General features: G+C 42.0%; 1 protein-coding gene across 2 annotated transcripts in view; it reads right to left on the bottom strand.

Moving 5' to 3' along the window:
- Positions 1-16,008, bottom strand: part of USP46 (ubiquitin specific peptidase 46) — a 61,696-nt gene that overhangs the window by 17,568 nt on the left and 28,120 nt on the right. For both annotated transcript variants that reach the window (XM_025921432.2, XM_086705076.1), the window contains exons 4-5: positions 14,825-15,054; positions 1,878-1,954 (exon numbers count right to left, since the gene is read on the bottom strand). In XM_025921432.2, the coding sequence (XP_025777217.2) occupies positions 1,878-1,954; positions 14,825-15,054 (307 nt within the window). The remainder of the gene's footprint in view (positions 1-1,877; positions 1,955-14,824; positions 15,055-16,008) is intronic.

Below are 16,008 nucleotides of genomic sequence, written 5' to 3'. Positions count from 1 at the left end.
GACTGAGATCTCAAAGCTACAGCCACTGCCATCTGCCCTTTTGAGCAGCCCAGGAATTTCTAAGAAGGAAGGGGAAGCAGTCACTCTAACTCCAAATGCTCCCTAACGCCCACTTGTTTTAAAAAAAAAAAAAAAAAAAAAAAAAAGAGGCGGGGAATGAGGGGCGCCTGGGTGGCTCAGGTGGTTAAGCATCTGACTTGGGCTCAAGTCATGATCTCAGGGTTTGTAGGTTTGACAGCCCTGATTCTGTGGTGACAGCCCAGAGGCTGGAACCTGCTTCGGTTTCTGTGTTTCCCTCTCTCTCTGCACCTTCCCTGCTTGTGGTCTCTCTCCCTCTCAAAAATAAATAAACGTAAAAAAACAAAATAAAAAGGGGCGGGATGGGCAAGTGATACCTTTCCTCCCAGTCCTTTGTCTGCAACTGACGTTGGCAAAATCATAACTTTCCCCACTCCCTGTGATTGTAAGACCTTGGGGAAATAAAAAATGGCTTCTTGTCACAGGAATATTAGGAACCCATGCTATAAACAGAACCATTCAGAAGAAAGAGGCCACCCTGGCCTACAAAACACTTTGCAAATAAAGAGTTAACACACCTGTCCTAGACATCTGGGCCTAAGGCACTTGGACACAAGGGCCGGTGGGCCACACCAACAGGAAGTGCTGGGTAACTGGTCACTCATGGGGGAGCGGAGGGGAACCTGGGGCCCTGGGAAATCAGAAAGCAATCAGCTCCCCACCCGCTCACACAAAACATGAAACCCAGATGAAGCAAGAAACTCTCCCATGTTGACGTTGGTGCCTTTGCCCCGCAAGATGACTTTCTAACAGCCAACCACCACAGCGAGTCCCCTTAACCTATCCTTCTAAAAGGTTCCAAGTAACCTGGACTAACACCTCTGTCACCCAATCACCATTGGTAAAAATCAACAGTGCCTTGTTAGACACTATAAAATGTCTCAGAGCTCTGGGCTCCTGAGCAACGGGGAAGCCTGCCCTGACCACGAGGTCTATCTACACTGGCACCCCCATGACCACGCACTCTGTGGACCTGTTAAATTTCTTCGAGGCACCAATCGTTGCCTGTGGATCCCCCCCCCAGGATGCAAGTGCTGTGAGGGCCCGGAATGTGTCTGCCACTCACTCCTCCATGCCTAGTGGCTATAGCAGGGCTGGGCTGCTGCTAAGCCCTCCCGACCTACTGAAAACAGGACAGGAGAGAAGGGATGGAGTAGGGAAAAGGGAATCGTGTCTCCGTGTCAACTCTGGGCACATTTCCAATGTTCAAGTCAATACACGACACGCATGGAACCCTGGACATGAGCTGTTCCTGCATTCCAGGCTCGTACCTTCTCTCAACCCTAACAAGGAAGAATTCCTTCTATTAATGATCTCCACAGAATGCCGAAAGGTGGAGGAGAGGCAGTTCCCCTCACCGGGTCTCCACTCAAAAGTACATAATTTTTAATATTAGCTTACAAAAAAACCAAAAAACAAAAAAAAGGGTAATGGTAGGTATGTGCAGCATTTATTAGTTGTGTGATTGTGTCAAGGAGACAAAGAGGAGAGAGAGAGAAACTGATGAAAGCCGAAAGCCCACATCTGTGTTAAAGACTAAAACTTATTTTTAAACTTAATGACTAATGACTTCCACTTGATCCTCTTTCTTCTCAGCAGGATCCTTCTCTAGACCACATATATTTATTTTTAATCTCTCTTGGGAAAGAAGAAACAGAAAATAATAGGATTATATGGGTTTAACAGAAAGGAAGATTACCTCCTGAGGAAATACAGGATTCCCCGCTCCCCCCCTCCCCCCCAACTTATTTACCGGTCTGATCCAAATCTCAGATCACAGTCAGAATTCATGAGGTTACCTCAGACAGTGGGTAATAGATGTATTCTGCTCCACATCGACAGAGAGGTCAAGAAAATCTTCGTCTTTGCTACTAACCTGAAGCAAAATAAGAAAAAAAAAAAGTATTAGGTACAAAATACATAATAGACATAGATAAAATTTTGAATGCTCCTAGGCAACCAAACCCCACGACTGCAGAAACAGCCACGTACGGTTTTGGACACTCGCTGGCAACCAGCTACGCTGAAGACGACCTGGAGAAAATCGCAAATTCTCAATTTACCCACGGTCCCATTCCAGCCTTGATCTAGAACTCTTAGCAGTGAACACTCAACCAGATGTCTCTTCCTCTCTATTCATTTTCCCCATCATTTCAAAGTAGGAAGTTATCAAATAAACACCCACATGGCCAAGACCGGCACAATGATAAAAACGGAAATGGAGAAAGGACAAGAGACTTTGAAAACCCCCAGCTCAGAGGGTCACCTCTTCATGAGGCTAACTGCCAATCCCTTGAAATCACTCGCTCCTGCGCCTCGTCATCCAAACTGTGTCTGGGGCCAGGGAGCCTAGTGTGAGCCGGGCTGGACAGTCACACTAACGGCACGTGCACCTGTCTCTCAGCTTGGGAAGTGGCCATCATTTGCAGAGCCCTGTGTTGTCTGTGGTAACAGCTGGGCCCAGAGCTGGCCAGGGGCCCTGGCTCACACGGGCCCCGTGCTGTGGCCTGCTCTCGGGGGCTGGCTCCCTGGCCCAGCTGTTTGTCAGCCCCTACGGTTCACACCACACCAATCCTGGCTCTCGTACCTATCCAAGCTCACCGAGTAAGTGCTTGCACTTGCCAGAAGTTCACTGGCAGCCTGGCGTTTTACTCTCTGGCAGTGGGAGGAGCAAACTAGCTCAGCAACAACCTTGAAGTGTTCTGCCAATTGGCAACCAAATGAGAAAACACTCCTTTAAGTGTGACATTTACCCTATGACCCAACACTCTACCGCTAGGCCATTCTCTACAGAAATATTCAGAGGGTGGGCACAATCTTTTATATTTCCATTAGTATACACAAGGAAGGGTACTGAGGCAGGATATGAACTTTCCAGTTCCATATCCTGTCTCTGCCACCATGCAGTGGACGACTTAAGGCCACTTAGCCTCGGTGTAGCTCAGTTTCCTCATCTGTAAAGTGGGGACAGTAAGAACATCAATTTCATAGGGCTGTCATAAGGATAAAACAACACACATAAAGTGCTTTCAGAAGTAAAAGTCGGGGCACCTGAGTGGCTTAGTCGGTTAAGTGTCCAACTCTTGATTTCGGCTCAGGTCATGATCTCACGGTTCAGGAGTTCAAGCCCCATGTCAGGCTCTAGGCTGACAGCACGGAACCTGTTTGGGAGTCTGTCTCCCTCTCTATCTCTGCCCCTCCCGTGCTTGTGCTCCTTCTCTCTCAAAATAAATAAATAAACTTACAAAAAAAAACAAAAAAAGGAAACAGTCACTAAGTCGGAGAGGGGTACAGAAACTATAAATGGCCTAACATGGTCTAAGAGCTGGCAAAGGTTTACTGCATGGTGCGTACCACGTTAAATGAATAAGTAGGCTATACTACCATCTATAGGCTAATTCCAATTTTGTATAAAAAAGGCACATATACATCTACACACATATACATGCCCTTCTACATATACACACACTATGTCATTCTGCCCTTTTTTTTTTTTTTTTTTTTTAATGGCACTTGTTACTGCTATGGTAGGATGCATAAAAAGCCCCAGATCTTCACCACTGCCTATACTGGCTTCTTCGCCATGACTTTACAGATCCTCCCATCAAGAGACAAGCTTCCCTATCCTTGATTCTGAGTTCAGCCATCTGAATGCTTTGGCCAGTGGGATATTAGAGGACACGTTATGAGCAGAAGCTTGAACAAGGACTTATGAAATCGCTCACTTCGTTTCTGTCATCGCCATAAGAAAGATAAGCCCAGGGTAGCCCACCATCCCCAGGAAGAAGATGAGAGACTGACCCATGGAAGAGAGCTGTTCTCACTAAGGTGCCCCAGACAAGACCAGGCTAGAACAAAACGTGTAGCTAGCCTGTAGACATACAAGTGAGTCAGCTGAAACAGAAACACCCGAGTTCAGCCAGGTCCAGCCTAGATCAGGTGACCCTCAGCCAACCCACAGTTGAATGAATTACAATGAACAAGAGTTGATTTAAGTCTCAGTTTTGGGGTGGTTTGTAACAAAGCAATAGATAACTGATACAACTGTTTCATCACAGTATAAATGTTTTATTTGTATTTTTTTTTAATTGTCTGACTCCCTCACTAAAATGAAAGTTCAAGACTGGCTCTAGTAATGACTAAAATCTTATGATTTCAACACTCCTCCAGAAAACTATATAAAGCTCAGAGAACTGTAAATAAAAGAAGCTACCTGAAAGTGTTAAGAGAATAAACACAGGGAAGTCTGTACCCGAAGGAGGACAGTTGTATACAATAGCCTTATGGTTTCACAGCCTTTATCTGGGAAACAAATGCAGTCTGTTTGGTTTTGGAACCAGAAAACTGAATCTGGGAAGCCATGTCTACTGGCAAGAAGGGAATGAGTCTGGGAAGGTATCCCCGACTCTGTCTGTCCTCATCTCTGCCTGACTCCTGAGCACATTATGCACAGGATACACTCTCAGCAACTCGGCTACAGACAAAAGGGCTGACCCAAGATTCAAGTGGCTGTCGTTGGATCGGTAGTTGGAGTCCAACCAAGAAAAACTGCCTGCTGAAGTTCAAGAAACACGATAATCACTGAAGAAAAAATAATAGAACCCAAGGACTCTCAAATTTTACATCCTTAGTGTCCTAGATATCACTCAAACTTACAATGTGTGTGAAGAACCAGGAAAATGGGAGACATTCTTAAGACAACTAACACTGATCCTTAGATGACGCAGATGTTAAAATTAGCAGACAAGAATTTTTTTTTAGCAGATAAGAATTTTTAAGAAGCTCTTCTAACTATCCTCAGTAAAGTCAAATATACTCACAATGAATGAAAAAAACCAAGACATCTCAGCAGAGAAATAAGAAAAAAAGGAATCAAATGGAAATTCCAGAACTGAAAAATTAATACGCGAGATGGACCTAACAACGAACCGGAGATGACAGAAGAAAGAAAAAGTGGATTTGAAGACAAATCAATGAAAATTACCCAATGAGAAGAATAAAGAAAAAGAAGATTGGAATAAAAAATTAACAGATACTCAGAGAACTGTTAGAAAATATCATACACATAACTGGAGTCCCAGAAGGAAGGAGAGAGAATAGGGCAGAAAAGCCATTTAAAAAATAATGGCTAAATATTTCCTGATTGGGTAAAAGATATACATTTATAGATTCAAGATGCTCAACAAAGACCATGTAGGATAAATACAGAGAAGGCCAGCCAAGGCACATCACAGTCAAACCATTACAAGCCAAAGGTAAAAAGCAAATTTTAAAAACATCTACAGAAAGATGACACATTACAAAAGAATGATTCAATTGGAAGCTGCTCTCTCATCAGATATTACGGAGGCCAGAGACAGTGGAACAACATCTTCAACGTGCTAAAAGAAAAAACTGTCAACACAGAACTCTTAGAGTCCAAAACAGATCCTTCCAGAATGAAGGTAAAATAAAGAGAATTCATTATTTACAGACCTGCACTGCAACAAAGGCTAAAGGAAGTTCTTCAGGCCGAAGGGAGATGATACCAGATGGAAATCCAGAGCCTCAAGACAGAGTGAAGAGCATCAATAATAATTTTGGGGGCGCCTGGGAGGCTCATTCAGTTAAGCGTCCAACCTCAGCTCAGGTCGTGACCTCGCAGTTCATGAGTTCAAGCCCCACGTCGGGCTCTCTGCTCTCAGCGCAGAGCCCGCTTCAGATTTTCTGTCTCCCTCTCTCTGTCCCTTGCCCGCTCCCTCTCTCTCTCAAAAACAAACATTAAAAAAAATACAGTAATTTTGACATTGCCCTGTGGGGTTTATAATGTGTATAAATGTAAAACATATAACAACTACAGCATAAGGACAAGGTATGGTGGGGGTAGGCGGAAGGAATATGCCTGTACAGTAACAAGCTATGTTTTATGTGCACAGTGACATTATTAATCGCAAGTGGACTGTGAAAAGTAAAGATTATATATTGTAATCTCTAGAGAAACAACCAAACCACAATACACACACAAGTGCACACTAAGAGGAAGATTAAAATGGAATTGTTCATATAAGCATATATGAACATATGAGTATATGTACATATACTCAACATATACATGTATTAAAATACTTTTTTTTTTCTTTAAAGCAGAGGAGGAACAGAAGAATAAAAAACTGAGGGGAGATAAATGGAAAACAAATAATAAAATGGGAGCCCCAAACTCAACCACACCAATAATTACATTAAACATCAGTGGTGGCCTGGGGCTTGCAACAGAGATTAATTGCTGGGTACACAAGGGATCTTACTAGTGTGACAGAAATGCTTTAAAACCAGATTATGATGATTGCTGCACAACTCACCAAATTACTTAAAAAAAATTTTTTTTAATGTTTATTTATTTTTGACAGAGACAGAGCATGAGTGGGGGAGGGACAGAGAGACAGGGAGACACAGAATCCGAAACAGGCTCCAGGCTCTGAGCTGTCAGCACAGAGCCTGACGAGGCTCTTGAACTCACGGACCGCGAGATCATGACCTGAGCCAAAGTCGGATGCTCAACCGACTGAGCCACCCAGGCACCGCAACTCACCAAATTACTTTAAAAATTACTGAATGGATGAACTTTACGGCACACAAGTTATACCTCAATAAAGTTTTTTAAAAAGTAAAAGACTTATGAAGCAAAAGCTGACAGAATTAGAGGAAGAAATAAAATAACCCCATAATCATAGATATTTTAAACCCCTTTTCTCAGCAGCTGATAGAAAGGTTAGGCAGGAAAATCAAGAAAATCATAGAAAATGTGAAGAACTCTGTTATGTGAATAATGTATCCAATAACTGCAATATCTATATTCTGTTCAACCCAGTAGTTCTCAGCAAGGGAAACTTTTCCTTCCCGGGAACATCTGGCAACATCTGGACACATTTCTGCTGTCACATCTTGGGGAATGCTACTGGCATCTGGCAGGTAGAAGCCAGGGATGCTGTTAAACATCCCATGATACACAGGGTAGCACCCAAAGAGTTATCTGACTTTAAATATGAATAGTTCCAAGGTTGAGAGACTCGTTTTCAGGCACATTTACCAGGATAGACCATGTGTTAGGATACAAAACATGTCACATTAATTTTAAAAGACTGAAATGATACAGGCTATCTTCCCGTTAACCACAGAGAATTGAATTTTGAATCAATAAAATGAAGGTGTCCAGGAAAATCCTAAATAATTGCAAGTTAAACAGCACATTTCTAAGTAATATATGGATCAAAGGGACAAAAGCACAAGAGAAATTAGAAAATATTCTCAACTAATGACAAAGAAAAATCAGAATTTGTGGGATCTAGCTAAGGCAGTAAAGGGAAATGTATAGGTTTAAATGTGCATCTTAGTAAACAAAAGAGCAGGGACTATCTTTCCTGCTTGTTTTAAATTTTTTTTTTCAACGTTTATTTATTTTTGGGACAGAGAGAGACAGAGCATGAACGGGGGAGGGGCAGAGAGAGAGGGAGACACAGAATCGGAAACAGGCTCCAGGCTCCAAGCCATTAGCCCAGAGCCTGACGCGGGGCTCGAACTCACGGACCGCGAGATCGTGACCTGGCTGAAGTCGGACGCTCAACCGACTGCGCCACCCAGGCGCCCCTGATTTTCATTTTAAACATGCCTGTGTATGATTTGCAAAAAATAAATAATAATCCACAGGTATTGCATTTTTCTTTTTAAATTAGTAAAACTTTTTAAACCTAAATGGTCCTTGTCTGGGAGAAAATAAACGGATTTACGGCTAACTGAAATCATACATCATTTAGAGAGGGAGGATCAGGTTCTAAGAAAGCTTTTATTTGAAGGGGGCAAAAACAAAGAAACATGGTTTCCTGCTGGATGCCAATCTTTTCTCTACTTAATTATTTTAGGGAGGGGAGAAAGGTACAAGCCTAATTAATGAAATTAAGAAGCTTACTGTAACTTTCCCAATTCCCAGTGTAACCTGCTTCCAGAATTTACAGTGTGAGAAAGCACTGCTCAGGTAGATCAACCCCGTGGGGAATAAGAAAAAATGGCTCTAAACCACTTCCATCAGGATTCTTCTTCCCTCTGACTCAGACTGACATACTCAAAAGCAATGGGTGATCAAGCAATTTTTTTTTTCCCCTTTCTATCTTCCCAGAAAGCTGCCAGATAATGAAACCATTTTCTTCCCACACACAAGGATCTCATTCTGGTCTAAGTGAAAATACAGCTTGTCTCCAAGGAAACATATATGTCACTAAGGCTCCAATACTCTCAGCAAGCACAGGCTACATCTTCTTCTCCTTTCTTCTCCCCTGGTTCTGGGCATGGAGTTCCCCGAAAACTAGTTGAAAAGGTATCTAGGAAAATTAAGTGACCCTACCTGCTCTTCGTTTTAACAAATCACAAATCAATTCATAAAACAAATTAATATATAAGGTATACATATAAATTAGGAGCTGTCCAAGGGCTCCAAGTAATTAACATCATATTCAAATGCGCTTCGAGTCCCCAGATGCCTCTCCTTGGCCTGGTGGTAAAGGCCAGGGGGCTATTCAACGCCCATCGGCCAGGAACTGAAGATGTGCTACCTTAGAGCAGTGCCAAAGCAGTGGGCTTGGGAAAAGTGGTGACAAAAGCCCACCTGAGGGACTCAGAAGCACCAGTGAGTGATGTCACCTGGCCGCACCACCCACCCCAACTCCTCCTCTTGGGGAGGAGCTCAGAAGAGCTCAGAAGCTCTACTGAATCAGTGTTAACCTCTGCAAATAAGCAAGAAGGAGCCGTACGATTGGTACTTAATAAAGCAGTTCTTTAGACACCCTTTTGGCTCCAGCGACAGATATAAATGTGCCTTAAAGCCCCCGAGAAGCACTAAAAACCACCAGTTTGCAAAGCAAAACCTCAGCTTAAATGGAAAGGGGGGACATTAACACCAACAAAATTAAGCTCCAAATGGCCCAGCAAATCTTATAAACCAAGCAAAGGACAACCAAAGGAGTGCTGAGACTAGGCTGGAAAATCCCCATGCTGCAATTCTGAAGTGCCTAGATCAAGGTTATCTGGGAAAGTCTGCACTGAATTACCCCCCTTAAAACAGTTTCTCCAAGTCTATTGAAGAGGGAAACGATTTGTCTCCATAAATCTCGCAGTTGACATTTTGCACTGCAATCACAAGCAACATTCACAAAGGGTAAGACCAAGAAAAAAAACAATCACTGTTTTCTAAAAGCATGAAAGCCGGCACAAAGAGTTTTTTGCACAATTGGCTGAGGTGGCTACAATGGCAAGGCTCCCTCCCTGCTCCCCCAGGGGCTCATTTGCCGCTTAGGATCTAGTGCAGTGGAATCCCACTGTGAGATTTCACAAATGTGACTCAAGCACCATCTAAAGGCTGCTTGCCTTGGGCAGAAGGCTGCCCCCTATTTCTCAGCCAGTGAAGGAAAACTTAAATGTTAGGTCTTCTTTTACACTAAGTCCTCGACATTTTACAACAACGGCGACTACGACATGATGACCACGACAAAAAAAAAAAAAAAGCCTGCAGGCTTTGTATTTTCTTAGAAAGTAGAGGGCTTTTCTAACAATTAAAGCTTTCTAAAAATGGAATGCACTGCTGGGAAGATTGAGTTCCCCATCTCTGGACAGAGTCCAAGCAGATGCTGGTGACCAACTGGCTACGATGTCACAGAAGGGACTCGGGCACTGGTAGGGAAGGATTAGATGACTCCTAGGATCCCATCCAGTTAAAGGATCCATGAAATGAAGGTGACCACCTAAGGAACTCCACAGAAAACTCCTGCCACAAATCGAATCCCTTTTTAAAAAACACAGGTTTTTCAGAGTGTGCCATCCTCCATAAAGATACACTCACACAAAAACAACACAAAACAAAACGATACACTCACACATTCACATTCACTTCCACCAAGTATAATGGTTATATAATTAGAATCCCATTATCCCAAACAAATTTGGTCTCACCCCAAATTTTTTTTTAATTTGTTTTTTAATCTTTATTTACCTTTGAGAGAGAGACACACACACACAGTGCGAGCAGGGGAGGAACAGTGAGAGAGAGGGAGGCACAGAATCCAAAGCAGGCTCCAGGCTCTGAGCTGTCATCACAGAGCCCGTCAAAGGGCTTGAAGCCACAAACCGTGAGATCATGACCTGAGCCAAAGTCAGACGCCCAACCGACTGAGCCACCCAGGCACCCATCACCCAAAAGTTCTGAAGGGTATCTTTGGGCATAGGCATCACATCTATGGTAACCCTTTAGGAAATAACAGGCTAAGTGATAGTTACTGCCATACAAATGTCTGAGAGTGCGGTGTTTGCATTTGTTGGGCTCAAATAACTGTTCACAGACAAAAAGAAAAAAAAAGAAACTACAAATGTGACTAAGCCTATTATCTGAGCCTTCCTGAAAACTCTCACTTAGTTTTCCACAAGACAGATTTAATAACCGTGTTAATGTCAAAGATAACCAAAAGGACCAGACCAGCCACACCGTCTGCTGCAGGCTTCCTGGCTAAATGAAGACATGTGATGCCCTACTGTTCTGGTTCATGTAGCATAAGTTCGCAGAGTATCTGGTACTTCTTCTTCACAGCATTTTATAATCTTAATTGCAAAACTAATTATTTATTTTGTTATTAATGCCTGTCTTCCATGTTGAAAGTTCCAGAAAGGCAAGGCTCTCATTATATCCTCAATATCTGTGCCTTTGCACAGCAGATGTGAGGTGGGTTGGGGGGGGGGAGGGTAATAAAAGAGTATTCAGGTACATAGTCACTGTATTATCCAAAGTGAAGCCATCTAAGGATGGCTCTCTCAAAGGATAGTAGATATAGATATAGACAAGAATGTGGAGAAAGGAGAATGGTCATATACTGGATGTATAAAATGGTACAACCATTTTGGGGATTTAACATTTTCTGATTAGCATACCATATGATTAATACATAGATATATACATACATATACGTCTGTGTGTGTGTGTGTGTGTGTGTGTGTGTGTGTGTGTGTGTGTGGAGGGAAAGAGGGGGAGAGAGGAGGGGAGGGAGAGAGAGGGGGGAGGGAGGGGGGGAGAGAGAGAGAGAGATTTACGTCCACTAGATTATATGTACTGTAAGGTTCACAGCAGCATTGCTCAGAGTTGCTCCAAATTGGAAACAACCAAATATCCACCAAGAGTGAAATGAATTAGTAAAGTGTGTGTGTGGTATATTCATACAATGGAATGAATACTATATGGTGATGAAAATGAATGAACTAAAGAATCCTGCAACAACACAAAAGAATCTTACCAGGGATACAACAAAGCAAAACCAAAAAACAGTACACAAAAGAATACATATTGTATGACTTCATTCATATCAAGAAAAAAAAAAACAAAAACAAAAAACAAGCCAAATGGAATGATACATTTTAGGGATGCAAAAGTAAGTTGCAAGTTCTACCAAACACTCAAAGCACCCATAGACTGCTATAGGTTAGTAGGACAGTAACATGCAGGAGGCAAGAGAAAAGGCAGAAAATCCCAATAGGAAGTTACTGCGATTTAACTGAGACCGCCTGCCAAGAGCTGAGGGGGCCTGAGCCAGGGTGTGATAGTGGGGGCTGAGAGAAGTAGAGGATTAAAAAGAGCAGTGCCTGGGTGGCTCAGCTGGTTGTATGTCTGACTTTGGCTCAGGTCATGATCTCACAGTTCGTGGGTTTGAGCCCTGAGTCGGGATCTGTGCTGACACCTCAGAGCCTGGAGCCTGCTTCAGATTCTGTGTCTCCCTCTCTCTCTACCCATCCCCTGCTCATGCTCTGTCTCTCTCTCTCTCTCTCTCAAAAATAAATAAACATTTTGGGGCTCCTAGCTGGTCAGTCAGATGAGCATCTGACTTCGACTCAGGTCATGATCTCATGGTTCGTGAGTTCGAGCACCACACTGGGCTCTCCACTGTCAGCACAGAGCCCTGCTTCAGGTCCTCTGTCCCCCTGCCTCTCTGCACCCCATCCCCTGATGTCTCTCAAAAATAAACATTAATAAATAAATAAATAAATAAATAAATACATTTACTTACATAAATAAGATAAAATCAAAATTAAATAATAATAATACAACGCTCTGTGCTGACAGTACGGAGCATGCTTGGGATTCTCTCTCCCCCTCTCTCTGCCCCTCCCCTGCTCACCCACTCTCTCTCTCTCTCTCTCTCTCTCAGAATAAACTTTAAAAAAATAAAAGAAAAAAAGAGATACAACAGACAGAACCTGATGACAGAACAGATACGAGAGGTAAGGTGGCGATGGTACCAAGGAATCCTCCCTTATTAAAAAGAGGGAAGAAGGAAAGAAACAGACTATACATCTGCAGATTATAGTATTTACAATAGAGCTCTAATTTTGATGTTTAAAAGACATGAAGGTATTCTAAAAATACATTACCAAGAAGAATAAAAAACTGCAATGGATTAAAACACGTAAAATGCTAAAATTCATAAGGTCATCAGAAAACAGCAACACAAAAGAAGGAAAAGGGGGTGAAGTATGCCACAGGTTCTAGCCATGGTGGGAAAGTGGTAAAAAATTAAGGCAAAGATGTATATCATGGAGTCCAGAGTAACCTCTAAGAGAATTTAACCCTAACAATACAATAGATGCAGAAGGGGGGGTTGGGTGGGGGAGAAGAATTCATTGATATAAAAGAAGGAAGAAAAAGGAATATAAAATAGGAGGGTTAAATAAGAACAAAGAACAGGATGGCAGAAACATACTGCCATTTTCCCGTACCTGTTAACACCCCAGGATGCTTCCAGAATGTGGGAAATTCTACAAGACAAACCTGATTTCTTCAACAACTAAATTGCAAGGAAAGAAGGAAGGAAGGGGAACAGTGGGTGGTAATTTATAGATTGAGACACATACTGGCTGAGTGCAGTGTGTGGACATCTGGATCCTGATGTGAATTAACCAACTGCTTAAAAAAAAAAGAAAAGAAAAGAAAAAAAAAAGACATAAACTGAGAAACTTAAACACTAAGTTAATAACGATTTAAAGGAATTCTTTTCAGGTGTGATAACAATATTGTACTTTTGTTTAAAATGTTTTTTCTTACCTTCTAGAGATCTGTAACAAAGTAGTAAAGGAACTACAAAGGAAGTGATATGTTATCTGAGATTTGCTTTAAAATGACCAGTTTGGCAAGGGTGGGGGGGGGGGGGGAGTAGGGGAGGCATGAAACAAGAAATGATCAAGACAGGCCGACGTGTTAACAATCATAGTAATACTCATATGGGATTTACTCTACTATTCTACTTCCGTATTCATTTGGATTGTACTGGAATATAAAATATAAAGGGACAGAAGGAGAAAGGGAGGGAGGAAAGATCTCTAGATAGAAAAGTATGTGTAGAAAATGTTTTGGCAGGATGTATCTCAAAATGTTCAAGTGGTTCTCTCTGGGCAAATGTGATCACAATTTTTAGAAAATGTTACAAATGTATCATCTCTGGGTAGGGAGATCACTGGTAACTTTTAGTCTCTTTTCTCTTTTTGCTTAGCTATGCTCTCTAGTTGTTTCTACAATGAACAGATCAGAATGTTGATTCAAAAATTATTTAAAAGGACAGAAGAAAGACTGCCAAAAAAACCCAAAGAACCTCCCACTTAAATCCACATTTTTTTAACCACTTCTGGGTCCTAGCCCTTAGCAAAAACTAATGAGAGTGACTCTCTCTCTCCCCCCAGAAAAATGCACAATCCTACAGAATTTTTCATATGATGTGAAGAAACTCTGAGATTCCTAATGAACTCGGAGGCTTTCTACGTTGTTAGCAGTTATAGTAAATAATAACAGCTGACATTTATTGCATATTTGCTACATGCCAAGCATGGCCCTATGTGCTTTCCAACTGTTAACTCATTTCACCCTGCCACGCAACCCTATGACATAGGTGCTCTCATCGTCCCCAATTTACAGAGGAGGAGAGTGAAGATAGAGAGGCTGAATGATACGCCCAGGGTCCCATAACTAAGGAATGGCAGAACCAGCAATACAAACTCAGCAGCCCGGCTCTAGAGCTGAGCTTTTCACTTCCCAATTATGAGACCATTCATAGAGTTAAGTCAAATATACCAAGCAAATGTGACGTCCTGAGTCGCACTCCGGAGACCATGACTTCAAATTCAACTAACAGTAAGTGCCCACCATGTGCCAGACTCCTCCAGACAGATGAACCCACCCAGCCCTTGCAACAGTGCTGTGAGGGACCCGCCCCAAAGACACCCAGCTAACTGCAGCAGGATCAGAAGCCGAGTCCGACTTCCAACTTCAAGTTCACCATCCCATAGCTGATTCCTTTCAAGTTGGAGGGATGGTCTGTTCTAAGCCTCACATGACCTCCGCATGAGCAAAATCTTTTCAAGGTAACTGGTGGAGATCTAGTTTAACCCTTAATTTGCACCCTTAATTTGTGCACCCTTAGTTTGTTCAATATGTGCACCCTTAATCTGCCTGCCCATGATCCAAAGACATCCAAGTTTTGAGATTTTCCCTCATCAGTCTACTTTAGCCACAGCTGAGACATCTTGGATGGAGACACGCTTCCACAAGTTTGCTCATATACATAAATAGAACTGTCTGCATATCCTGAAGACAAGTGCCAGGTGCTTGCACTCACAGACAATGCACTCACACACACTACGGCCTGTACAGATACGCACAAGCGAATTACATGAAAGCCCTCATAATGCTCACAGTTTCACAGTTTAAGCATCGAGTTTCATTGGTGAGCGTTCCCTGAAAAATCTCATGGACCCAGGTGAGTTCTGGTTTATTATTCTCTGCAGGTTCATTCATGTTGCCATTTTTTAATTTTCCATTTTGTTTTTCCTGTTTCTTCTCTTCCTGCAGGATGTCCGCAATAGTGTTTAGCAAATAATTTAGAAACTCGTGAGCATCCTGCTGCATGTAGTTATCAAAGAGATCTGGAAAAGAGAAGGTCATCGTTTCAGTCTCTGGTTCTTGAAAAGCAAACACGATGCTCCATTTTATACACCACGCTTCAGTTTCTATATTGAAATGTCCAGTGGACAGGTATCACATATATTCATCTCTATTTTCCAACTTTAATGGCTACATTTTAAAAGAATTTTGTTCATTTTTCTCACCACCCACCAAGAACTAAATTTCCCATGTCTCCTAAAAGTCATCATGTATATAAAAAGCTACCAAAATTTTTATTTGTTCTACAAAAAAAAAAAACCCAAGAAATTATTTGATAAGTTCCCTGATAAAATATCAATATTTAATATGATGTGACCACCAATGATCAATTATTCATTTTGCAATTTATCTAGAGCAAAAGGGGTCTCTTCCCAAAGATCATATTAAGCCCTGGACCAGACTGGAAGCAGCTTAAACGAAACACATATGGGAGATGAGGGATATATGTGTCTATCTGATAGTGTTCTGAAACCAAATACGAGTGATTCCAGAAGCCTACTGCTGTTCCCTGCCGTAGGGACAATCAAGAGACGAATGCAGCTGTGAAACTTCGTTATTAATCACGTTCGCGACAAGACTCGGGGGCGCTCTGCCTCCTGCTCACATTATTTTTATTCTGGCACGTATAAACTACAACAACGTTAAGAGACAGCAATCAAATTAAATGAGACTTTATAAAACAAACATCTGATTAACTGTGCAAGTCTGTTGGAGTAAGGCTGAAATCTAGGATAAACACAAGTTGCCATACCAACTATTTCTAGTCATAGAAATTACCAATGCAAATCTTCTGGAATAACCTAGTCCCCACCACCACTCCCCACCCCCCAAAAAAAACCAAAAAAAAAAAAAAAAAACCCAAAAAACAAAACAAAACAAAAAAAAATCAGAAGAAAAAAAAAATCAGGTGACAGCCGGGCATTTTTATAATATAA

This window comes from Puma concolor, chromosome B1 (assembly GCF_028749965.1).
Source record: "Puma concolor isolate L17-30 chromosome B1, mPumCon1.1.hap2, whole genome shotgun sequence".
Taxonomy (NCBI): domain Eukaryota; kingdom Metazoa; phylum Chordata; class Mammalia; order Carnivora; family Felidae; genus Puma; species Puma concolor.
This window is presented reverse-complemented; position numbering and strand designations above follow the sequence as displayed.